Consider the following 25,967-nt stretch of genomic DNA (forward strand, 5'->3'; position numbering starts at 1 on the left):
ATGGCTCAGAACCGGTTGATTCACACCGAGAAGAAGTTGAATAAAGATGAGGCTATTGCAGAAGCATATTCAGATGTGATACAGCAATATGAAGCTAAAGGGTACATCAGGAAGGTGTCTGAAAAAGAGAAAGCTGAAACACAATGGTACTTACCTCATTTCCCTGTTGTAAAGCTTGACAGGGAAACAACAAAAGTCAGAGTAGTCTTTGATGCTTCTGCAAAAGAGAAAGGTGTTTCATTGAATGATGTTGTACATGCTGGGCCCAAACTCCAAAACGATTTGTTCGCCATTTTGCTCAGATTTAGTAAACATGCAGTGGCAATTGTCTGTGACATTGCCGAAATGTATTTGCAGATTGAAATTTCGGAAGAAGATCGAAAATTCTGTAGGTTTCTTTGGCGAAAAGATAAAAGTGGACCACCAGATGTATACGAGTTTTCTAGGGTCATTTTTGGAATGAACTGTTCACCATTCTTAGCTCAGTATGTCACACAGAGACATGCAAAACTTCATGTTACTGAGTTCCCCCTTGCAACGGAGACTGTTACTGCCTCAACGTACATGGATGATAGTTTAGATTCAGTTGAGACAGATAGTAAAGCGGTCAAACTGTCTCACGAACTCATGGAACTTTGGAATTTGGCAGGTATGCACGCAAGGAAGTGGGTATCCAATTCCTTGATTGTCATGGAAAACATTCCTATTGAAGATAGGCTCAAAGAAGTCAACATTTGCATGTCCAAGCTGCCTCAGCTCAAGACACTTGGTCTTATTTGGGATCCTGAACGAGATCTTTTCAGATTTGCACAAAGTAACACTACAGAAGTACAATCTTTTACAAAGAGAAGTTTCCTCAGAGAAACAGCTCGACTGTTTGACCCTTTAGGCCTTCTTGCTCCTTTTACTGTCAGAGCAAAAATGCTCTTGCAAGATATGTGGCTACTGGGTGTAGATTGGGATCAAAGCATTGACCAAGACATTGACAGCAGGTGTTGTCAGTGGTATGATGAAATGAAAGCCTTGGCATCTTTATCATTCAAAAGGTGCATCTTGACAAGCAACAATATTGATGACGTAAGATTTCATGTTTTTGTCGATGCCTCAGAGAAAGCATATGGCGCCGTGGTATACAGTGTTGATGCCAAAGCGAAAAACATTTGTGGTCATCTTGTTGCTTCAAAAGGTCGAGTAGCACCTTTAAAAGCTCTTAGCATACCACGAATGGAACTACTTGCAGCTGTTCTTGGTATTCAGTTGGCTTTAGCAGTGGCTGATGCTTTGAAATGTAAGCTGTCATCTATGATCTTCTGGTCAGATAGTCAAAATGTCCTGAGCTGGATAAGAAACCAAAGCAGAAGCTTTAAGCAATTTGTAGCTAATCGTGTTGGTTTTATTCATGAAAACACAATGCCTTCCCAATGGAAATATATCCCAACAAGTATCAACCCAGCAGATGTTCTCTCTAGAGGTTCAGCACTTGAATTTTTAAACAACAAACTTTGGCAAAATGGACCAGATTTCATTAGTCATTGTGAAGATGAATGGCCTGAACAACCAGAGAGGTTTCACAACACTGAAACGTCTGAATGCAAACTACCCAGTTTTCCTGTCTCTGATACCTTCTTGACAGAGATTGACAGATCATCTTGGAGATTAGACTCTTCCAAATTTTCAGATTGGAAGAGACTTTGTCGTGTATTGGCTTGGACATGTAGATTCCTCAACAACGTTCGTTTAACCAACTCCAAAAGAACATTTGGAGAGTTAGAGGTTGAGGAATTACAGGATGCAGAGACTCTGGTTTTGCTAGATTGTCAGAAACAATCATTTCCTGATGAATATGCAGCCTTGTCAAAGGGAAGGTCTGTGTCAACAAAAAGCAAATTACTCAGTCTCAAACCATTTCTTGATGAAAATGGTCTTATGAAGCACGATGTCCAATCATCCTTGCAAGGAGACACTGGACAACAAAGCTGATTGTCAAACACCACCATGAAAAGAATCGTCATTTGGGCACCAATGGCACTTTGGCAGCTTTATCATCTCGATTTTGGATAATATCTGCTCGTGAGGAGATCCGCGAGTGGGAACGTCAGTGTGCCTGGTGTAAACGTAGGAAACCTAAGCAGTCTACTCAGATAATGGCAGACCTTCCCAAGGTTCGAGTAAGATCGTCCAAAGCTTTTGAACAAGTAGCTGTTGACTTTGCTGGTCCCTTCATTACCATTCAAGGGAGAGGCAAACGTCGTACAAAGAGATATTTGTGTTTGTTTACTTGCCTCACTACAAGGGCAGCCCACCTAGAAATTGCTTTCGGCTTAGATGCTGATTCTTTTCTTAATGCATTCTTCCGAATGACAAGTCGACGAGGAATACCGAAAGAAGTACTATCGGACAACGGCACCAACTTTATTAAAGCTTCAAAAGAACTAAAAGAATTGGTTCAAAGCAATCTGGACTCTGATAAGGTGAAAGGTTCCTTGGCTAACAAAGGTATCATTTGGAGGTTCAATCCACCTTCAGCTCCCCATTTTGGTGGAGTATACGAATCTCTTATCAAATCAGCAAAACGAGCCATATGTGGAATTTTAGCAAATGGAGACCTTTCAGATGAGGAGCTAATGACTGCATTTATTGGTGCAGAGGAACTTCTCAATTCAAGACCTCTGACTTACCAGAGCTCTCATCCAGATGACAATATTCCCCTCACGCCGAGTCATTTCCTTCATGGGATGCTTGGAGGAAGTTTGGCTCCTGACATTGATTGTTCTCCATACAACCCAAAGAAACGCTGGCGCCGCATTCAAGAACTTCTCAGACACTTCTGGAGACGATGGATGCGTGAGTGGTTGCCAACATTAAATCTGCGCAGAAAATGGTGCGAGTCCAGTCGAGACTATCAGGTAGGTGATGTTGTAATTGTAGTGTCGCCTGAAACTCAACGAGGGTGTTGGCCACTTGGAAGGATTGTTGGCATTCATCCTGGTGCAGATGGTCATGTCAGAGTGGTGGATGTCCAGGTGGGAAAGACAAAGTTCACCAGACCAATCACAAAAATCTGTCCATTAGAATGGAATGGTGAATAAAGACTCCTGAACATTCTTTGCTGCAAGTAGTCTGAAATGTAAATAGTTTTGTTGGATTAGTTCTGTAAATAGTTGTCTCATGATAAACAGTATGTTATCATGGAGGGGGAAATGTTCAGAAGGATTTCTCCAAAATGCATCCATGTGTGAAACTGTTCGTGTACATATCATAAAACGTGACACCCAAACTCACCAAAAAGGCACACATATCACGAAAGGCACGTGCTCTACATGGGATGGAAGGGAGAAAAACACATGTGTTCAGTTTTTAGTTTTTGGGGCTTAGGTTTGACAGTGAAAACTTGCCTCGTTAGTATTGGGAGAATAATAGTTTCTTGAGCCCAATTGTTAGACATTTAGTACTTAGAAATTTAGTGTTAAGACATTTAGCTGAGGATATTTTCAAACGGGCCTGAAATTTACTGTATTTGTGAATACATTTCTTGTTGAATCAATTTGTGGGTCCCTTCAGTTCGTTTAGTTGGTTTTCACTGTAAATATTATTTACTTTAGTTTTGGTCCAAGGTTGAAATATTACCTACAGCCACCCAGTTTATTTTTTACTTGCACATAGTTTCTAGGACCCTTTCAGTTCGTTTAGTTTGGTGTATTTCTTTTCAGACTTTTTTTTTAAAATAAAGACTTCCACTGTGCATTCCTCCGCTACAGTCCCTAGTGTGGTGATCTACCTTCGGCTGTTGGCAATCTATAGCCCATTTTTAAATTGTATTGTCCAAAAACTAGTTATACCGTTTTAGTTCTACTTACTAGTTTTAAATTCCTCTCTGTGATATCCTTGTTAGTTTTACTGTCCTTCGGTGACAGTTTTAAATGTGTGCCATTAATTACTATGTGTTTTTTAATAAATCGTTCTCGACACGATATGCCTGAAATACTGCCGATGTGACGATAAATTTTAACTCACTCACTCATAAGAAAAGCTAATCTTTGATCATTACTGTTATATTGATTGAAATAATATTTACTGTACGAATTTAATATGTAAAATGCATATCCGAGTCTCTCGCTGAATGAGTGATGTTTTCCATTACCCCCAATACGCGGCTCTCGCTGAGTAAGAGGTGCTTTTTATTACCCCCAATACGCTGCTCTCGCTGTGAGAAGCTAACGAATTTGCCGCACATACGCGTCTCTCGGCCTTAATGAGTTAGGGGCGTGAAAGGAATTTTCTGATTTGATTTTCCAACAATATGGCATGCATGACAGGTCTTGCTAAATTCAGCCACATCTTGTCACAAACTGGGCCTTAAGAAATGTGACACAATTTCTCACAAGTTTTGTTTACACCCAGATGCACTGCCATGGGACTTTCATGTGCCAATGAAAGTACATGCTTTCAAAATACTGTTGGTACCATGATTTGATTATACAATTTCCATTCATCCTTCACAGGAACATCAGGCAACCTATATTTCCTCATCAGAATACCATCCTTGTAGTACTAACAAACTGGAACCTCGCTAGCCTCCTCAATAGAAACAGCCTTACTAGTCAACTTCTGCACTTCAACATCCTCACCCGGCGCACTAATAAACTGGTCTCAGTAAAGAATGTGATCACCACCTGACAAACTATCAAACTTATCCAAAAGACCTGAAGAGCTACTACTCTTTGAAGACAAGTAATCAGTCCGTACCTCACACAAAGAATGATCAATCATAAATGGAATCATTCGGCAAAGACGTCTTAGAAGAAATGCCTTCCAATATTGAATGAGTCACTGCACCAGAAGAAGACATATGCGGAAATTCATCCTCCAACTTTTCTGTTCTAACAGAACTCTCCGGAGAAACAGTGACAATTGGATCAGCACCAACTTTGGCCCCCATTACCAATCAACAAATCGACACCTTGAACTGGGAGTCAAGAACACCAACTTTCACTTCACCTGAAATCAGATCAGATGTCAAATTCACAAAATGGATTGGAGCAGAAGAAGTGCCACCTGTATTCTGAAGCAAAACATTTACTTTTGCTAAAGTGTCATGAGAAAAAGGCAAAATAGACACTTAAGAGCTCCAGTATCCTTCAAGATAATAACGGGTCGTGGGGTAAAATGATCTCCCACAAGCGACACAACTCTTAGAAACAAAGGGCAAAAACTCCTTCTGAACAACAGAATCTGAGGACTTACTCTCACAACAACCTGGAAAGAAAGGCTTTGGTGCGATGGACACAAATACATTTGGGGAACCTGCAGCCTGATTTTTAAACTAGAGTTTGTAACATGCAGAAATCAAATGACCTAGTTTCTTACAATATGCACGAACAGGATCAGACCCACTGGTAGTCTTCGGCTTAGACTGAAACGAATGTGACTGCTTGCCACTTTAAGTTGAACCTGTTCTAACACCAGTGTAACCTGCATGTCCTGAAGTCTTACCCGGGTGGGCACCTGTGGCAAGCCACCTACTCCTGGCGGATGCTGGGTAACGCTAAGTGCTCGCCAATCCACCGTGTAGATCTGGGGGCATATTTCGTCCACCAACCTGTTTGCCGTGGGTTGCTACCCGTTGTCGGTGGAGGAAGGCATCCTGGTGGTTGAGAGCAATAGGAGTCTAGAACCATGTTCCACTTGCTCAGCACCCCACTTTGACTCTGACTTCACTTAGACGGGTGGTAGAACTAGCCCGGTTCTATCAATCAGCTGGTCATGCCAAGCCCTGTGCATGGTGATTATGTTTGCACAATGCATCAATGGATCTGGGCTATTGTGATGCGCGATGTACTAATATTTGATTACTTTAACTTGCCTAGAGTTCTATGGGAGAGAGCGGTGGCTCATGGGCCAATCTGGTGATATAAGACCTCTGAAATTTGTGACTCTTGGGAATGATGTCATGGACCGAACCAGCCTGACATGTATTCTTTTAGTTTTTTTAATATCTTTTCATGTCTTTATCTCTGGTGTATAATACCCCTGTATGTCTGGTGTCAGCATCCTCGAGATCCAGTGCTGTTTGACACTGTCCACGTTGACACTCTGTGGTGGCTGGGGAGCAGGGGTGTTAAATCCATTTACACTTACCGTGGAACCCACTCCATCTGGTTCATTGCCAAATGAAAGGAAGCGACGTTTTGAAAATGTAGAGGAGACTTCAAACACTGTTTCCTTGAATTCCGATTCATGGGCTCATTCCCTTGTGATTGAGGCAACTGACTTTCTACCTATAAAGCTAAATCCTTTTACGTTAGCAAAGGCCATTTCTGGAATTTGTTGTGATGTTAAGAATGTCACCTGTCTCCGCCTTCCCTTCTGGAATGTGCACAGAGACAGCAGTCTCACAATCTTTTGTCTATCAAAACATTTGCAAATGTTGAGGTTACTTTGTCTGTGCACAGAACATTAAATTCATTTCGAGGAATCATTCGTGACAGAACTCACTGTCTGTTCGACATGTCAGAGGATGATATTGACGCAGATTTTGTAGATCAAGGTGTAACCACTGTAAAACGTTTCACTGTCAAGAGGGAGGGTATCCTTGAGAAAACCAGTACCTATCTCTTGACGTTTACCTATCTCTTGATCTTTACCACAGTCAATAAAAGCAGGGTACTTTAATGTCAGAGTGGACGTGGATGTTCACAGTCCACTCCGGTGTTATAAATGCCAGAAATGTGATCATGGGTCCAAATCTTGTCGTGGCTCTGTCGTGTGTCATCGCTGTGGTGGCTATCATGAACATACCGACTGTAACTTCTGCTCCAGTCTTACCATTGACATCTCAGTCTACATCTGCCTCTCAGACTTCATCTGGTTCTCAGTATTCATCAGACTCACAGACAAAGATTCAGCCAGACACCTCTCAAGCGTTAGCTAAACAGTGTTTGTAAAAAATTCAACAAGAAACGGTTACCAACTATCCCAATTCCTTCAGAGGTTCCGTTTGAGAATCCCTTTGAGGTGTTACCGTCCTTTCAGGACACACAAAGGAGCTTAACTTCCTCACATTCCCGCGGAAGATCACCAATTGAGGCACCATGACCCAACTGTCCAATATTATTCAGTAGAATTGCAGAGGTATCAAAACAATTTCAATGAGGTTCAGTTACTAGCACAGGAACAGATAACTTTAATCTGAGACAGTTTAGTGATTACCACTCTTTTTCTCCTCCAGGAGATAAAGTAACTGTAGGTGCTTCCATTTTGGTATGGGAAGGTATAATTCACAGCCCTGTCATCTTCGTACACATTTTCAAACTGTAGCTGTTCGTATCACCCTGCATATTGCACTGTGCAGTTTATTTATTCCTCCTTTTTCTGATACTAGACAGTCAGATGTATAAAATATGTATGACTAGCTTCCGTAGCCATGCCTCACCATGGGCGATCTGTACGGTCACAACTTGCTTTGAGGAAGTGACCATACTAATACTAAAGGTAAAATCCACGTGGAATTTATTTCTCATAATCTATGTATTCTCAATGCTGATTCAGCTACATATTTAAATCCTGTTACTGGTACACATTCTTCTCTGCATCTGTCACTCGCTGATTCCAACATATACAATGAATTTTAATGGGCTGTACATGATGACCTGTGTGGGAATGATCACTTCCCCACCATGACTACGTAGTCATCACTTAAAACATGACATTTTGCGAACAGCGAAGATCCTATACAGGTATTTTCAATATTGCTGACCAGGCTGTACCAAAGTCCTCTGCAATGCCACACATCCGTAAAGCATGGCTCAATATGGAATGTAAACAGTCCAGAAAGTGTAGGAAGGAAGTTGAAAGGTATTTTCCCCGACATCCTACTGTACATAATCTAGACAAAGCTAAAATTTTAAATGCTGAAGCTAGACATGCTTTTAAAGAAAATAAGCGCCAGTCTTGGAGAAACTGTTTTCACGCACATCTGTGTCCAAGGTGTGGAACATTGTCAAAAGGATTCAGGACAAAGGTTCTAAATCTACTGTACACCATAGGATGCTGATAATCGTTTAACTAATAAATCTTACATTGCAAACAAACTTAGTGAAACTTCAGTCAAGCATTCATCTTCATCAAATTATGTCCCTGAGTTTCCAGAGTATCAGAAACATCAAAAGAAACAAAAAACAACTTTACCTCAGACAACGGTGAAGATTATAATGAATTATTTTCACTACATGAGCTGCATACTTCCCTTCAGCAGGCTCATGATAAAGCAACACGGGCTGATAATATCCACTATCAGCTCTTGTATCATTTGCTCAAAACTCAATAATATATTTGATACCATATGGACTAAGGGGAATTTCCCAGCTTCATGGTGTAATGCCATTGTGGTCCCTATTCCTAAACCTGGCCAGGATCATACAGTATAATCGCCAATGGCTGAAGGGATAGTGTAAATCCAGCTAGAGTCCATGCAGGCAGCAAAGGTACTGTACGTCTCCATGGGCCTAGTATGGTGATCTACCTGTATTTGGCGGTCTTTCTTGTGAGTCGAACAATAATCATCATGTAACATTGCTACCTCATATAAGTCCTTAACCGTTTGTCATCCAAATAAGTCTTAAGATCAGAATGAACGCTCTGCTTGAAATCTTCCATCAAAACTGTCTCAAGCCATCAAAATCTCTGGCTTTTAGACCCACGCCACCTATCAAACAATGTTTCCCTTTCTCTAGAAAACTCGACAAAAGTCTGATTGTCCCTTTTGTGAGCATATCTGAACTTCTGACGATAAGCCTCAGGAACTAACTCATTAGCCTTCCAAAGTGTACTCTTGACAAGGTCATACTCTGAACTTTGCTGTATCGACGAGGCTGCGTAAGCGTCCTGAACTTTACTCTTCTAAACGGTTTGCAGTAGGTTAGTCCACGACTTCCTAGGCCACTTGAGATTGTCAGGAAACCTTTCCAAAATGTAGAAACATTTGTCCACTTCTTCCTCATTGAAAGGCAAGTCTATCATGCCTTGTAATATCAAAAGAGGAGGAATGTAAGGGTGAGATGTCTTCCCTGACCTTTTCAATTCCGCTGTAAACTGTAAACCCTTCGCCATCTAAAACTTTTTTATTCCCATCCTTTTGGAGGTCTTCCTGATTTCTTTTTTCTTCTTAATAAATTTGTAACTGAATTTCAAGTTTCTTTAATTCTTCTGAACATCCCTCTTAAACCGTTTCCAAAGCGTCATGTTCGAAAACTCCCTCATCAATATAGTGATTCAACACAATATTCAAGATCTGAAATTTCCGCTTTGCAGGTTTGCAACAAATCTGATTTGCACGATTGACAGACTGTCTCAGGGTCAGGGGACAATACAAACTTCTCAAGATCAAAGACCATTTTGCTGCTTCCACAATTACAAAATTACAAAAAATTGAGATAAGGTTCACAATATTTCTCAAATGTTAAATGACTTCTCCCCGAGACGAGCCCCCAATTTTGTTACGGTTAATAATTTGCCATGACAAAAGGTATAAGAAATCCCCTCAGAACCAGCAAAATATACCACTGATAAGTCTAGAACATTCAGTAATATGTATTGACCAAAGAGCAAGATACACAGATTCACCATAGGTGTTTCTGTCGCAATGCAACTGAGTTTAATCTAAAGTAATGTGTCACAAATATACCATCAACTCACCAAAGTCTTTGTTTTCTGTGAGAAACAGTTCTACTAAATCTTTCTCAATGAGCGATCTTGAATGTAGATGTAGGTCGATGTCGATAATCAGACGAAGAGGCAGACAAATATAGATAGGCCGAATGATGGCACAACTCCTGTATTACTCTGAGTGTAAATCTATGTGTGTGTCGTCGAAAGACAAATTACAGAAAACACATAACAGTGCCCCAAGCATTCCAGCGAAGAATGGAACCTTCGCGATCGACCTCGTGTTTACCAACAGTCAAAACACACACCAGGGGGAGGCAACTCTAAAGCGGTACTTAAAAGGTACGAAATAATCAACTATCACCCAAACAATAACCACACAAATTACAGAAATTACACTCTCGTAACAACGTCCCAAGCGAATATTGCTCAAAATGAGTGACTGAGTGAGTGAGTTGGGACTTAAGCTGCTTTTAGCAACATTCAACAAATATTACAGCAGGGTTCACAAGAAATGGGCTTCACACACTGTGCCCGGGTCTTCGGCGTGAGGAGCGAACCACTAGTCTACCCCACAGTCCCACACACAGTTCCCAATTTGAGTGAGTGAGTGAGTGAGTGAGTGAGTGAGTGAGTGAGTGAGTGAGTATACGTCACATAGGCAGTATTGCAGCCACATCACGCCGAGAACGAATAATTATAAAAATACAGATGAATTAATAGCACATATATTGTAAAACCCTGTCAACGAAGGGCAGTAGAACTAACTAGAATATCACAGAGTAGAATGTAAAACTAGTGATTAGACCTAAACCAATGTATCTATAGAGGACAATACAATATGAAAATGAGGTATAGGTTGCCAACAATTGAAGGTAGATCACCATACTAAGGACCATGGAGACTTACAGTACACTCGCTTCCTGCATGGAGTCTAGCTGGATTTACATCATCAGCTGTTAGCAATTTAGACAAATCTAGCCATAAAGTAAAAATACACTTATTCTACGAGTAAAAACCTAGAAAACTGAAATTTACTTCAAATGTTTTGGGACTTAAGTACCCTCTTAGGAGGACAATTATTTTACAGTACTTCAACCTCCTTTGAGGGTACAGCCACTAACGATTTGAGTTACTAATTTAATCTTCATATTATAAAATATTTATATATTTACATTTCGGTTAACATATCTAATTCCTTTAAAAATGAAATAATTAAATGAGGACTAATACTGCTGAAAAGATCCTTCACAGTTCGTGAATTAAAATACTGATCCCTTGTGATGGAATACTCAAGACAGTCAAGCAGAATATGCTTGACTGTGATTCTTTCATCACAAGTGATGCAGAACGGAGGATCCTCGTCTTTCAAAAGGTATTCATGAGTATATCTCGTGTGGCCAATACGACATCGCCGCAAAATGACCCCTCAAATCTGGACTGACAACCCAAGTGGTTATGAACAATATAAGGTTTTGTTGCATGTAATTTATTTACACCCACTTGAGTTTCCCACTTCTTTTGCGTCAGATCACGGATGTACGATCTAAATGTAGCTTATAATCAGAGTATGGAATAAGAAGTGGTGTCACAGATTTGTTGAGTGCTGCCTTAGCAGCAAGATCGGCCATTGTGTTGCCCGAAATGCCTACATGGCTGGGTATCCAACAGAAGACGATGTCGTATTGGCCAGTAGCAAAATCATTATATAATTCAATTATTTCTATTAAACGTGGATGTTTGCGTGACAGGTTTTTAATTGCCTGGAGGCAAGAAGGAAAGTCGGAATAGATAATATACTGTTTATGTCTAGGATGTCTTTCAATATATTTAAGAGTCGTTAATATAGGGTTTGCTTCCGCTGTGAAAATAGAACTGTTATCTGGTAATCTGAAAGATATTGTTCTGGATCCAATGACAGTAGCACAAGCAACTGTGCCACCATCCTTGGACCTATCTGTATATAAAGATTTGTATGTACTATAGTTACTTTTAAAATCTAATAAGTAAATGAGTATTTACTGTGTTAAAAAGATCCGAAAGTGTTTTGACATTGAAATATTTATCCCTTACCAATGTAAGGTTTTATCTCATGTAATTTATTGATACCCACTTGGGTGTCCCACTTCTTTTGCATCAGATCACGGATATAAGATCTAATGGTGGCTTTGTAATCACTGTAAGGAATAAGAAGTGGTGTCACAGATTTGTTGAGTGCCGCTTTAGCAGAAAGGTCAGCCAATGTGTTACCAGAGATTCCTACATGGCGGGGTAACCAACAGAAGACGATGTCGTATTGATCATTGTACAATTACATAATTTCAGTTAAAAGTGGATGTTTGCAAGAAATATTTTTAATCGCCTGAAGGCAAGAAAGAGAGTCTGAATTGATTACATATTGTTTACGTTTAGGGTGTCTTTGAATATATTTAAGAGCCGTTAGTATGGCGTTTGCTTCAGCTGTAAAACTGTTATCCGGTAGTCTAAAAGATAATGTTCTGGATCCAATGACAGTTTATATTGTAATTCATTTGTTTCTGATTTTTTAAATCTCGTCAGTGTTAGGTCAACTTCGGGTCTATCTAACTGCCTCGGAGGAGAAGAAAGTAGAAGAGTACGAGAAGGAGATATATTGGCTAGCTTAGTGCCGCCAGCAGACAGAAAAGGTTTCACTCTAAGTCCCTGAAGCGGAACAAGAGAAGGCTTTTTATTGTATAGATTCTCATAAAGAGGATTAAAACACAGTTAAATGCAGGATTGGCCTGATTAGAATATAGTTTTGTTATATACTGTAAGGAGAGTTTTGTATGTCGTTGAGTAAGAGATGGCTCATCGGCCTCGACGTAGACTGCCAATAGGAGAATTTCTAAATGACCCACGACATAGTCTTGGACCTTGATGCTGGACAGAATAAAGTATTTTGAGGTTGCTTTTAAGGCTCCACCATAAACGAGTTTCAAGTTTCGAACGGATGAGAGATCTGTATAAGTGGAGTAGGGTAGTTTGGTCTCCTCCCCACTTTGAATTGGCAACAACTTTTAACAAATCAAGTGCCTTCGTGCATTTCATTTTAAAGCATTTACTATGGGACAGAAACGTTAAGTGTGAATCAAAAATCAGTCCCAATAACTTGGCCTCCTTGACTACTTTGATGGGAGTGCCATCTAGATATAGATCAGGGTCATTATGTGGTTTGTATTTGCGAAAATATGTATGCAAATAGTTTTCGATTTAGAAAACTTAATGCCGTTTTCAAGACACCATTTATTAATCTTGTTTAAACACAACTGCAGTTGTCGTTCAATAGCATGCACATTTTCCCTCGACAAGAAATATTTAAAATCATCCACAAATAACGATCCATCAATTGAATCGTTTAACACTTCCGATAAACTATTTATCTTTATACTAAAAAGTGTGACAGACAAAATACTGCCTTGTGGAACACCCTGATCTTGATTATAATGGTCAGACAGCGTTGACCCCACTCGGACTTGGAACTGTCTGTCGCTTAAAAACTGTGATATAAAAAGAGGTAAACGACCCCTCAATCCAGAATCTTGTAAATCCTTTAAAATACCGGCACCCGTGGCGAGCCACCTCCTCGTGGTGGGTGCTGGGTAACGCCAAGAGCTCGCCGACACCCCCGTAGTGGACCCGGGGGGATATTTGGTCCACCAACCCGTTTGCCGTGGGTTGCGGCCCTGTGTCGGTGGAGGAAGGGATCCTGGTGGTTGAGGGTAACAGGGGCCTGTGACCGTGTTCCTGTTGCTCAACACACCACTTTGGCCCTGACTTCACCTAGACAGGAGGTTGAATGGGCCCGATTCAATCAATCGGCTGGTCACGCCATGCCCTGTGCATAGAAATTGCTTACATTTTGCACTTACATTTTTCGGGTATTGCTCATTTTAAAATCTAGTGTACAAATTATTGATACATTTACTTACCTAGAGTCCTATGCCAGCAGGCGGTGGCTCATGGGTCAATCTGGTTATATAGACCTCTGAACTCCGTGTTCTTAGGAACAGTGTCATGGGCCGAACCAGTCTGACACTTATTCTTTAAGTTACCATGGCTTTTCAAGTCTGTATTTTCTGGAGTATGACATCCCTGTAACCCTGGTGTTGCAGTCTGGTTTCCACTGCGGTACCGTCCTTGTTGACACTCCATGGTGGGTGGGGGGCAGGGTTGTTGAATTACACTAATACACCATGGCTAAAAACGCTCATTCTGGTTCATCTAAAACGAGCAAACGTCGTCATATGTCTTCTTCATCCGATGAAGAGATATCTATTTTCACACATGATTCCTGGCCAAGGTTTTTGGTCATTGAAAGTTCTGATGGCCATCCTTTAAATACCAATCCTTTTGCCGTCTCCAAGGGCATCCAAGGTATCTGTGGAGAGGTAAAAAACGTCACACGTTTACGAAATGGTTCTCTTTTGATTGAATGTTTCCGTAGGCAACAATCTGTCAATCTGCTGGGAGTAAAGCAGTTTGTAAACAGCCAGGTTGTTGTTTCTGTTCACAAAACTCTCAACAGCTGTAGAGGTATTGTTAGAGACAGGGCACGTTGTTTGTACGATATGACAGAAGATGAGATTGTGGCAGAACTGAAAGATCAGGGAGTTACTTCTGTTAAACGTTTCAGCAGAAAACATGAATCAACTTTAGTCAAAACAAATACCTATCTTTTCACGTTTGGTCTGACAACTCTTCCAAAATTCATAAAGGCTGGGTATTGTAATATTGGAGTGGAGGTATATGTACCAAATCCACTCCGGTGTTACAAGTGTCAAAAGTTTGGACATGGTGCAAGATCTTGCACAGGTAAATCAGTATGCTCACGCTGTAGTGGAAACCACGAAGGCACTGAATGTACTAATGAGATAAAGTGTGCCAATTGCAGTGGTGAACATATGGCATCATCGAAAACGTGTCCAAAATATGAGTATGAGAACAAAATCTTGAAACTGAAGTGCAATAATAATATTTCATACTTCGAAGCAAAGAAACTGATTCAGGCTAAATCAAAACCAGCAACAGTTCCTACCTATTCTGCCACAGTGTCTTCTCCTGTTCCTTCTTCTGTCAAAAAAGCTACCCTCGTTTCAACATCTTGTCAGACTGAAATATCTTGGATAAAGGATTCTCAAATAACCTTAGATGACGCCACTCACTCATCACAAGATTGTCAGCGATCATCAGCTTCACAAACTGAGTACAGTCAGCCAGGACAAATATCTGATTTTAATTTAACTCAAGATACTCAGAACGTTGAGAAACTCACAAATAAAGAAAAGAAAAAGTTGAGAAGAAAGACCAGAACCCTTCAGCATTTAGAAGAGTCGTCTCATTTAACACCTTCTGTGGCGGTTCAAAATCTGTTTGAACCGCTTGACATGGACATAACTCCGTCACAAACAGGGTGTAGGGGTAGCGCTGCCACGCGCTCACGATCTCCAGTTGAAGCGCCCACGATCTCCAGTTGAAGCGCCCTAAGCAGTTTTTATGGAATTAATACAATGGAATTGCAGAGGCCTCAGGAACAATTTTAATGAATTACAATTATTATCACAAGATTTTACACCATCAGCTTTTAGTCTGCAGGAGACGTACTTGAAAAGTACAGATCGATTTGAATTGCGTCGGTACAATTCTTTTCATGCATTTTCCCATCCCGATGGAAAAGCCACGGGCGGTGCTTCTATACTCGTGAGGCAGGGTGTTATTCATAGTCCAGTTCCTCTTAAAACCAATCTTCAGGCTGTTGCCGTCCGTCTTACTCTTCAGATAACCTTTACGCTTTGCTCTTTGTATATTTCTCCTTCTTCAGGTCTTCAGCAGTCCGATCTTCAGAATCTATTTGACCAACTTCCCAAACCCTCTATAATTATGGGTGATCTGAACGGACATAATCCTTTGTGGGGAAGTACTAATATTAATAATAAAGGCAAAGTCATTGAAGACTTCCTTTCTAACAATAATCTATGCCTATTTAATGATGGATCAGCCACATATTTACATCCCGGAACTGGGACGTATTCTCAACTTGACTTATCACTCTCAGATCCAATATTTATAGCGAGTTTCAATGGTCGGTCCATGATGACCTTTGTGGTAGTGACCATTTTCCGACAATTCTCTCCGCTTTAAATCCGACTGATGACATACCTGCAACAAGGTGGAACTTTAATAAGGCCAACTGGCCTTTATTTCAAACACTTTGTACAGAAAAATTGAAATCTGAATTTTTTGTAAATGTTCCTGATCCTATTCAGTTGTTCTCGGATACACTGAATGATATCGCTGATGAAACTGTTCCCAAGTCCTCTGCTAAACCTCATTGCCGCAAACCATGGTTTTCTGATGATTGTAAACAGGCAAGGAAGAGCAGGAAAAAGGCAGAGAAGTACTTTCGACGACATCCTACAGTTCACAATTTAAATAATGTAAAAATAAATAATGCCAAGGCTCGGCGTACTTTTAAACAAAGTAAACGTCATTCATGGAAGACCTTTGTGTCAAAAATTAATTCACGTACGCCAATGACGAAGGTGTGGAACATGATACAGAGAATCAAGGGCAAGGGTAGCAATTCTAGCGTTCATCATCTTAAAGATGGGCATGATATGTTAACAGATAAAATTGACATTGCCAACAAGTTGGGTGAAACTTTAGCTAGTCATTCTTCTTCATCAAATTATCTTCCGAAGTTTCAGAGATATAAAGCTCATCAAGAAAAGTTGAAACTCAACTTTCATTCCGAAAATGGTGAAGACTATAATGAAGTATTTTCACTGCATGAGCTGAATACTGCCTTGGCACAAGCTCATGATACGGCAACTGGAGCAGATAATATCCACTACCAGCTCCTGAAACATTTACCCAATGCTTGTCTTGAGACACTTTTGAACATCTTTGATCATATTTGGACTACAGGACACTTTCCTCCTTCGTGGCGTCATGCCATTGTTGTACCAATACCTAAGCCTGGCCGAGACAATACGGATCCATCTAACTATAGACCAATTTCTTTAACAAGCTGCGTTTGTAAAACTATGGAACGCATGGTCAATAATAGATTAGTATGGTTTCTAGAATCCAATCATCTTATTTCTAATATTCAGTGTGGTTTTCGGAAAAATAGAAGCACTATTGATCATTTGGTTCGCCTAGAATCATTCGTTAAAAATTCCATTGTAAATAACCAGCATGCTGTGTCAATCTTTTTCGACCTGGAAAAGGCCTATGATACAACATGGAAACATGGTATTTTGAGAGACTTACATGACTTTGGTTTGAGAGGCCGTTTGCCTAATTTTATATCCCAGTTCTTAGCAGGCAGACAATTTCAAGTTCGCGTTGGATCAACCCTGTCTGAACATTATAATCAGGATCAGGGAGTTCCACAAGGTAGTATTTTGTCTGTTACCTTGTTTAGTATAAAAATCAATAGTCTCTCGAAAGTATTAAATGACTCAATAGATGGGTCATTGTTTGTGGATGATTTTAACGTTTCATGTTGTGGTAAAAACATGCATACCATCGAAAGGCAATTGCAGATGTGTTTAAATAAAATTCATAAATGGTCACTTGAGAATGGCTTCAAATTTTCACAGATAAAGACCAAATGTATACATTTCTGTCGGAAATATAAGCCTCATAAAGATCCCGAACTGTTCTTGGATGGCTCTCCAATTAACGTTGTAAAGGAAGCCAAGTTTCTGGGATTGATCTTCGACAAACATTTGACTTTTTTACCACATATTAAGTATCTGAAGACTAAATGCCTGAAGGCATTAGATCTATTAAAAGTGGTGTCCAATTCAAAGTGGGAAGGGGATCAAACTACACTCCTTCATTTATACAGATCTCTTATCCGATCAAAACTTGATTATGGCTCCATAGTATATGGTGGAGCCTGCAAAAGCAACCTAAAACTATTAGATTCGATTCATCACCAAGGTCTGAGACTTTGTCTTGGATCTTTCAGAACATCTCCCATCGACAGTATCTCCGTTGAGGCCGATGAGCCATCTTTAAAACTTCGCCGTGTCAAATTATCTTTACAATATATCACAAAGTTATATTCTAATGAATCCAATCCTGCCCATAACTGCGTATTTAATCCTCTTTATGAGGAATTGTATAATAAAAGAACTTCACTTGTTCCACCTCTTGGGATAAGAATCAAACCGTTCATTTCTGCAGCTGGGATTGAGCTGGAGACTATTTCTCCTTCTCGGCTTTTTTCTTCTCCTCCTTGGCAGTTGGTGAGGCCACATGTTGACCTAACACTTACAGAGTTTAAAAAATCAGAAACTAATGAATTACAATATAAACAAGAATTTATTCAATTAAAACATAAATATAATAAACACAAATCCTTATTTACAGATGGGTCCAAGGATGGTGGCGCAGTAGCTTGTGCCACTGTCATTGGATCCAGAACAATCTCTTTTAGAATACCTGATTATACCTCTATTTTTACAGCAGAAGCAAACGCAATACTAACGGCTCTTAAATATATTCAAAGGCATCCTGCACATAAACAGTATATAATCTTTTCTGACTCTCTTTCTTGTCTTCAGGCTATTAAAAATCTATCTTGTAAACATCCACTTTTAATACAAATTATTGAGTTGTATAATGATCTTGCTACTGGCCAGTATGACATCGTCTTTTGTTGGTTACCCAGCCACGTGGGCATTTCTGGGAACACAATGGCCGATTTTGCTGCTAAGGCAGCACTCAATAAATCAGTGACACCACTCCTTATTCCATACTCAGGTTACAAAGCAACCATTAGAACTTACATCCGTGATCAGATGCAAAAGAAGTGGGACACCCAGGTGGGTATCAATAAATTGCATGAAATGAAACCGTATATTGGTTATACCTACTTGGGATGTCAGTCCAGATTTGAAGAGGTCGTTATGCGACGATGTCGTATTGGCCATTCGCGGTATACACACGAATATTTACTTAAAGGTGAGGATCCTCCGTTTTGTATCCCTTGTGATGAAGCAATCACGGTCAAGCATATCTTGCTTGACTGTATTGCTTTTGCCATCACAAGGGAGAAATATTTTACTGTCAAAACAATGAAGGATCTTTTTAATGTTAATTATCATTTAATCATTGAATTTTTAAAGAAAATAGAATTATTACATAAATTTTGAATAATATGTTTTGTAAATAGAAAGTTTATATCTTAAACATGGTAGTGTGAATTGTCAACTGCGATTGTTAGTGGCCGTACCCTCAAAGGGGGTTAAAGCAGCGTAAAATTATTGTCCCCCTGAAAGGGTGCATAAGTCCAGAAACTTTCAAAGTGAAATTTAAGCTTACCAGTATTTTAAACGTAGTATTTTTGTCATTTTAAATTTCGGCTACATTTTCCTACAATCGCCAGCAGCTGAGGGGATGGTGTAAATCCAGCTAGGGGCCATGCAGGTTGCTAAAGTAACGTAAGGCCCCTTGGTTCCTAGTATGGTGATCTACCTTCAGTTGTTGGTGATCTATAGCCTACTTTTATATTATGTATTGTCCAAATTGTGCTGTAGTTTTAACTTCATATGCTAGTTTTAGACTCGAATTGTGATACTCTAGTTATTTTACCGTACTTTGATGACAGGTTTTATAATCTCTACATGTTCTGTATAATCATGTTTATTCTCGTCACGATATGGCTGAAATATTGCCGATGTGACGTTAAATTATAACTCACTCACTCACCTTTAAAATACCATGTTTCCAGGTGGTATCATACGCTTTCTCGAGATCAAAGAATATCGATACCGCATGTTGTTTATTTACTACTGCATTTTTAACAAATGATTTTTGTCGTACGAAATGATCAATGGTTCTACGGTTTTTCCTGAAACCACATTGACTATTTGTTAAGAGGTTATTGGTTTCAAGATGCCATGTTAATCTATTATTACATTCTTTCCATGGCTTTACAGACACAACTCGTTAAAGAGATTGGTCTGTAATCCGAAGGATCAGTATGATCCCGGCCAGGTTTTGGAATGGGTCTTATAATGTCGTTACGCCAGGAAGCTGTGAAATTCCCCGAAGTTCATATTGAATCAAAAATATTTAGCAACGTTTCCAGACATGATTCGGGCAAATGCTTCAGGAGCTGATAATGGTTATCACCAGCCCCTGTTGCTGTATCATGAGCTTGCTCAAGGGCGGTATGTGGCTCGTGTAGTGAAAATAGTTCATTATAATCTTCACCGTTGTCCGTGTTAAACTTTAATCTTTCCTTCTGCCGTTGTTTCTGAAACTTTTGAAACTCAAGGACATAACTGGAAGAGGATGAATGCTTGGCGAGCGTTTCTCCAAGTTTATTGGATATGTCAGTTTTGTTAGTTAATAAATGATCACCATCCTTCAGATGGGCGCGCCTAGCCAGGCGAACCTGCCCCTACCCGATATGCATGCCTTGCACGTGCTTCTCACGAACCCCGTCACCTTGTACATATCGCATTCAGTGTCTCAATTATACTTGTGCTGTTCAGTCCTCTATGGTTGTTCCTACTGCTTGACAGATGAGCCAGCGCAGTGAATCCGTTTGTGACACGCAGGCGAGGCAGGTAATCTGGACGAATACGCTTGGTTGCTACAGGAAGAACGGTGATTAAGCAACGTTCAATACATGCTGGCAGTGGCGTGTGAAATCAATACTGCTGCTGTTTAAAACGTGTCTCGTACAGCGATTTATTTGAGCTAAACACCATCACGACACGATTTGCAAGAGGAAATTGAACTTTACAATATTTAGACAACAACATGTTTTCCTCTTGTTGAAATGGAATGTACTGGAGGGCGTTCCCACATATGCAAATTGGGGTCATTTGCTTGTCAAGGGTAGCCTCGCATTGTTACACGCTGTCAGGTGTCGTTTCGTCAGAGAATGGACAAACTGCATACACCCTCACCTTTGCTTTTGACTGGTAATCTTGCGGAGTAGTGGCATAAGTTCAAGCAACAGTTTCAGCTGTTTGTGACTGCCTCTAACAAGGATGGGAAGACTGGCAGGGTAAAGTCTTCCATTTTGTTGTCTACTATTGGAGAAAATGCACTGGAGATTTATAACATATTTCATTTTCAGAATAACAAAGATGCTCCGTAACCTCACCCAATTTCGATAAATTTGAAGCTTATTGAATTCACAAATGTAACATTACCTTAGAGAGGCAGATATTTTTTACCTGTAGAGAGAGGGAAGGAGAGAAAATAGACCAGTATGTCTAAGAGCAGTGCAAAAACGTTTGAGATTTACTTGATTCTCTCAACCGAGATAGGGTAATTTGTGGCATCACTAGTGATTCAGTAAAGGAAAGGTTCTTGTGTGAAGATGACATGACTTTAGATGAGACTGTTACTATGTGCAGAGCTGCTGGAGCTAGTAAAGTCCAAATTAAGGAACTTTATCCACTAGACTCCCAGTCGGCCCTGTAGATACGTCCTAGAGTTCTAGTTCCCATTCGTCTGAGCAGTCTGATGCATGTGGCTATTGTGGATCTACACACGCTCAGAAAATGTCCTGCATCTGGAAAATCATGTCATAATTGTTGGAAACAATCACTTTGCTAGAGCTTCTAGGTCCTAAAATCAGTCATCGAGAGTTCACTTTGTTGAGGAAACCCAAGATGAACTCTTTTGGGATTCAACTGATGCAGATGTCGCTCTTGCCACTTAAACTTGACACAGGTGATCAAGCTAATATCTTTCTGAGAAACATTTCAACAGATTACTAGACAAGCGACCCGTGAAGGTCACGGGGTGGAATAGGCCTTCATCAACCCATGCTTGCCATAAAAGGCGACTATGCTTGTCGTAAGAGGCGACGAACGGGATCGGGTGGTCAGGCGCGCTGACTTGGTTGACACATGCCACCGGTTTCCCAATTAGGCAGATGGATACTCATGTTGTTGATCACTGGATTGTCTGGTCCAGACTCGATTATTTACAGATCTCCACCTTATAGCTTGTACATTGCTGAGTGCGGCGTAAAACTAAACTCACTCTCTCAGTCTCTTGACAAGCGAAGACTGCGTCCCCCCAGAGCTAAACCCACTGGCTACTCTTATGTTGATATTCCTGTAATGGGTCACTTTACAGCTTCAGTTTGTTACAAGAACACACAACTTGATCTCATGTCTGTTGTAACTCCAGAAGATGTTCCGACTATTCTAGAGCTGAAAGCATGTGACCAGCTGAATTTGGTACGTCGTGTTCTCTGATGGTGATGCCGAGTTACCTCTAGATAGAGATGTAGTGTTTCAGAACTGTGCAGACGTGTTCCAGGGTCGGGGTGATCTGCCAGCTCTTCTCTATATCAAGCTCGACAATGATGGTCCGCCTGTTGTGCACGCATGTCGTCGGGTACCCTTTTCTTTGCATGACAGATTAAAGGACGAATTCAATCGCGTGGTGAAGCTTGACGTCATAACGCACACCAAGGTGAATGAGCAAACGGACTGGGTGAGTCCTCTTGTAATTGTTGAAAAGCCTCGGAAGCAATTGAGAGTCTAATCGACCACAAAGACTTGAACAAGGCCATTAAACGTGAACGTCCTACACAAGGAAATCGCTGCAAAGTTCTCGAATGCACGTTGTCTCAGCAAACTTGATGCGCCAGGTGGATTTTGGCAACTGAAGCTGGATGAGGAGAATTCTAAGCTCTGTTCATTCACAACACCTTGGAAGATATAGATTCAACGGACTATGCATCGACCTACCTGTGAGAAAGATGTCCAGAACAATTTGGGTATGATACAATATCTACCTAAATTCATCCATCAGGTGTCAGAGACAACGCAACCTCTTAGAAAGATGTTGATTTTCAGTGACTGCGTCAACAGGAATGAACATGGTTGTCTCTGATGCATGTTTTATCACAGGAACCAATCCTGAAGGTCTTTTTTCCTGGAAGGAAGATCAAGAGTGATTCAGGCGCTGTCCTAATGCAGAAGTATGATTGGTCTATCGAGTCATCACCACCATGAAAACAGTGTCTGCTTGCCATGGTATCCCAGACGAGCTATTTACAGACAGTGGTCGCCAGTTTCGCTGTCATGAATTGAGACAGTTAGCACATGTTTGGCAATTCCAGCATACCACGTTTAGTCTGAATTATCCATGATAGAATGGTTTGGCAGACAAAGCAGTTCAGCTTGTGAAAAACATTTTGTGTAAGGAAAATCAGAATCCCTATATGGGATTGCTCGCTTACAGAAGCTCTCCTTTGGATAGTGCGCAATCCCGTGCAGAGACTCTCATGGCTGACGTATTTGCGCCAGTCTCCCTATTCAGGAGCGACTTTTTCAAGTTTTCAGGTCTCGTAAAGTTGTTAAATTTAAAGAGAGTCAGAAACTAAAGCAGAAGCGCTATTACGACAGGTCTACTAAGCCTTTGAGTAGGCTACACTGTGGTCATCAACGACGTGATAGGTCACAGCGGAGTACAGTCATTCAGGACCATGGCCCAAGATCTTAAAGTATTCAGGCCGATAATGGTGGCCTACTTCGATGGAATCGTCATGATATTCTGTTATCGTCACGTACCTCGGGACCGAGTGTTGGAACCGCTGATGTTACAACTCCATCGCTGTCGAGTCCATCTTCCCCGTCTGTGACGTCTCCTGTGTCTGTGATGTCTCCGTCGCCGACTATGCCTGGATATGGCCGTGTGTCCAAGCTACCCGCGAGACTGGGAGTGAATTGATTGTTGTATATGAAACAGGCTTTATGATGGCCTGTTTATGCCTAGAACTATTGCGGGGAGTTAATTCGGGGATCTGCACGCCTTCAAAATTAAAGAGACGGGTCTCAAGCAAAGCAGGAATCCTTTATTCTTTAGACAATCAATAAACCAATAAACCAACCAATTAGCCAGTCAATCAATAAACAGAACAATCAATGAATCAGGTCAATCGGACTATTCGTGTGATAAAATATTTGATGACTCAACATCATAGGTGTGACGCAATACCTATAAATGACTTAGTATAATTTATTGGCGAACCTAAAGGATTAGTCATTACCTTTTACTTTAAGAATAATGGTAATTCGAATACTTGATTAATTAATGAAAACTATACTGTTCAAAATAAGTAGGGGATATTCTGAAAAAAATATTGAAGTAACCAAAATTGTGGCTAATATATTTTATTACTAATAGGTCCATAAACTGAGTTTGAGATTTTTACAATTAAGTCAATAACATGTGAAACCTCCACGATTGACCAAACAAGCACGAATCCTCCTTGGCATACTCCTTATCAGCGGACCAAGCATGAATTGGGGTATGGCATTCCATTCCTCTTGCAGCGCTGCGCCCAGTTCTTGAACCGTAGCTGGTTGACGTTGACGCTGTGTCACAAGTCTCCCGAGCGTGTCGCAAACGTGTTCTATCGGGGGAAAGGTCGGGGCTGAGAACCGGCCAGCGCAGGGTAACGATGTTTTGCCCCTGCATGTAGTCGGTGACGATTCTGGCACGATGTGCTCGGGCGTTGTCATCTTGATAAACAAAATGTCGACCAGCTTGGCGCGCAAAGGGCATAACAATGGCGTCAAGGATGTTGTCACGATAGTACTGGCCTGTGACTCTCCCTTGGACGATGTGAATTGCTGTTCTGCCATTCACAGTGATTCCTCCCCACACCATAACAGAACCACCACCAAATCGGCCATGTTGATGAACGTTGGGGTTAGCGTAACGCTCATCCTGTCTCCGCCAGATCCGCCAGAACGCCTATCCCGGAAGTCTATAGTGAACCTCGACTCATCAGAGAACATAACCCTTGCCCATCGACGATTTCCCCAGCGGCGATGTTGTTCACACCATTGACGTCTGTCTCTGATGCGTCTGGCCGTCATTACTGGCGTAACGTACGGTCGACGAGCCCTAATCCCACGTGCATGTAATCTGGTTCGAATTGTCTGACCAGAGACTCGAACTCCAGCTGCAGTTTCAAGATGGGAGGCGATCTGACGAGCTGTTTTGGTTCGATTCCGAAGAGCATAAGTTCTCACAAGTCTGTCTTGTGCCGCAGTTGTTGACCTTGGGCAATCGGAACGAGGCCCACAATCTGATGACAGATTGGGAAACATTTAGAGTTTGGGCGACTATTCTCTGTTTTGTTCCGATCTGTAACATGCCAACGGCCCTTAGACGTTCCGCTCGCTTCAGCGTCGCATTGTGTTGCAAAATTTAAACAAAGACAATAATGTGTTTTAAAGACGACAAATAATCGTTTAAAGTCATCGGATGTTTTCTTGGGGTCACATTACTCAAGATATGCATGCTAATGTAAAGTGTAAAATCACCAGTTGCACCCCTACCACGTGCAACACACTGTCATGTGACATACACAGGTGACATGAGCTGAAATGAATGGGTATGTGGGTTTAAAACATAAGGGTTTAAAACATAAGGGTTTAAAACTTCATACTTGTCACCATTTTCCACGATGTTATTCCAAATCATATTTCAGTCTCCCCTACTTATTTTGAACAGTATATTACAATTTGATCAATATCGAATATTGGAGTAAATACAGTAAATGGAGATCAATATTATATAAATAGGATAAGTGTATATTGATGACAACGTCTTTAATACTAGAACACGACGTTTCGATACAGGCATTCATTTGACGCATTCACAGTTTACATGGCAATAACTAACGAAACGGTTCGACTCAAGTTTACAGTTGCCATGGTGACAATGAGTCTGAATTCACAATGTACACCCTGCCCCGATGTCCATGTGTGCGCCTGACTGTGATGGCTTAATGATAACAATAATACATGTCTCATTAACAAAAGTGGATACTTTCTGACTATTTCATAATGAGACTGATATTAAAGAAACTTATCTGCATATCTTGAACTATTCTAGACTAGTACTATACCGCCGCAGCGTCATGATAATGCGTGTACATATATTTATAAGACATTGCCAGAATGTGCACGTTTAGCTAGATATGTTTACATGAAGTATTATTGTATTCTAGAACATACGCAGTCACAAACTGGATATCTTCAATGTAAATTATGAATATATATGAGCTTCTGACATCTAAAAATCATACATATACCATACATGGCAAGTAGTGTACATGACAAAGCTGTAGTTGTATCAATTGTAAACACTTCAATAACGGTGTACACGTCGAATGTGCTGTACACAAACTACTTAAGCATCCACGAGTCCGTACAAGAATAAGCTATTTTAACAACCTCTACAATACTCTACCTTTTTTACCAAACTGTATTATG

At 40.6% G+C, this 25,967-nt stretch overlaps 1 protein-coding gene across 1 annotated transcript; it reads left to right on the forward strand.

Annotated features, from left to right (window-relative positions):
- LOC137272595 (uncharacterized) lies at window positions 1-7,085 on the forward strand. The gene is made up of 4 exons (XM_067804989.1): window positions 1-146; window positions 1,958-2,906; window positions 5,467-5,608; window positions 7,033-7,085. Exons 1-4 carry the CDS (start codon window positions 1-3, stop codon window positions 7,083-7,085), a joined length of 1,290 nt encoding a protein of 429 aa, XP_067661090.1.
- Window positions 7,086-25,967: the final 18,882 nt, after the last annotated feature.

This window comes from Haliotis asinina, chromosome 1 (genome assembly GCF_037392515.1).
Source record: "Haliotis asinina isolate JCU_RB_2024 chromosome 1, JCU_Hal_asi_v2, whole genome shotgun sequence".
NCBI lineage: Eukaryota > Metazoa > Mollusca > Gastropoda > Lepetellida > Haliotidae > Haliotis > Haliotis asinina.

What these genes read in the sequence shown, in the direction of transcription:
- LOC137272595 (XM_067804989.1), top strand. Translation starts at nt 1, where the DNA reads ATGGCTCAGAACCGGTTGATTCACACCGAGAAGAAGTTGAATAAAGAT. An exon ending in GAGAAAGCTGAAACACAATG is followed by an intron (nt 147 to 1,957) that starts GTACTTACCTCA and finishes CATCCTTGCAAG; the next exon opens with GAGACACTGGACAACAAAGC. An exon ending in AGTCCAGTCGAGACTATCAG is followed by an intron (nt 2,907 to 5,466) that starts GTAGGTGATGTT and finishes TTCTAACACCAG; the next exon opens with TGTAACCTGCATGTCCTGAA.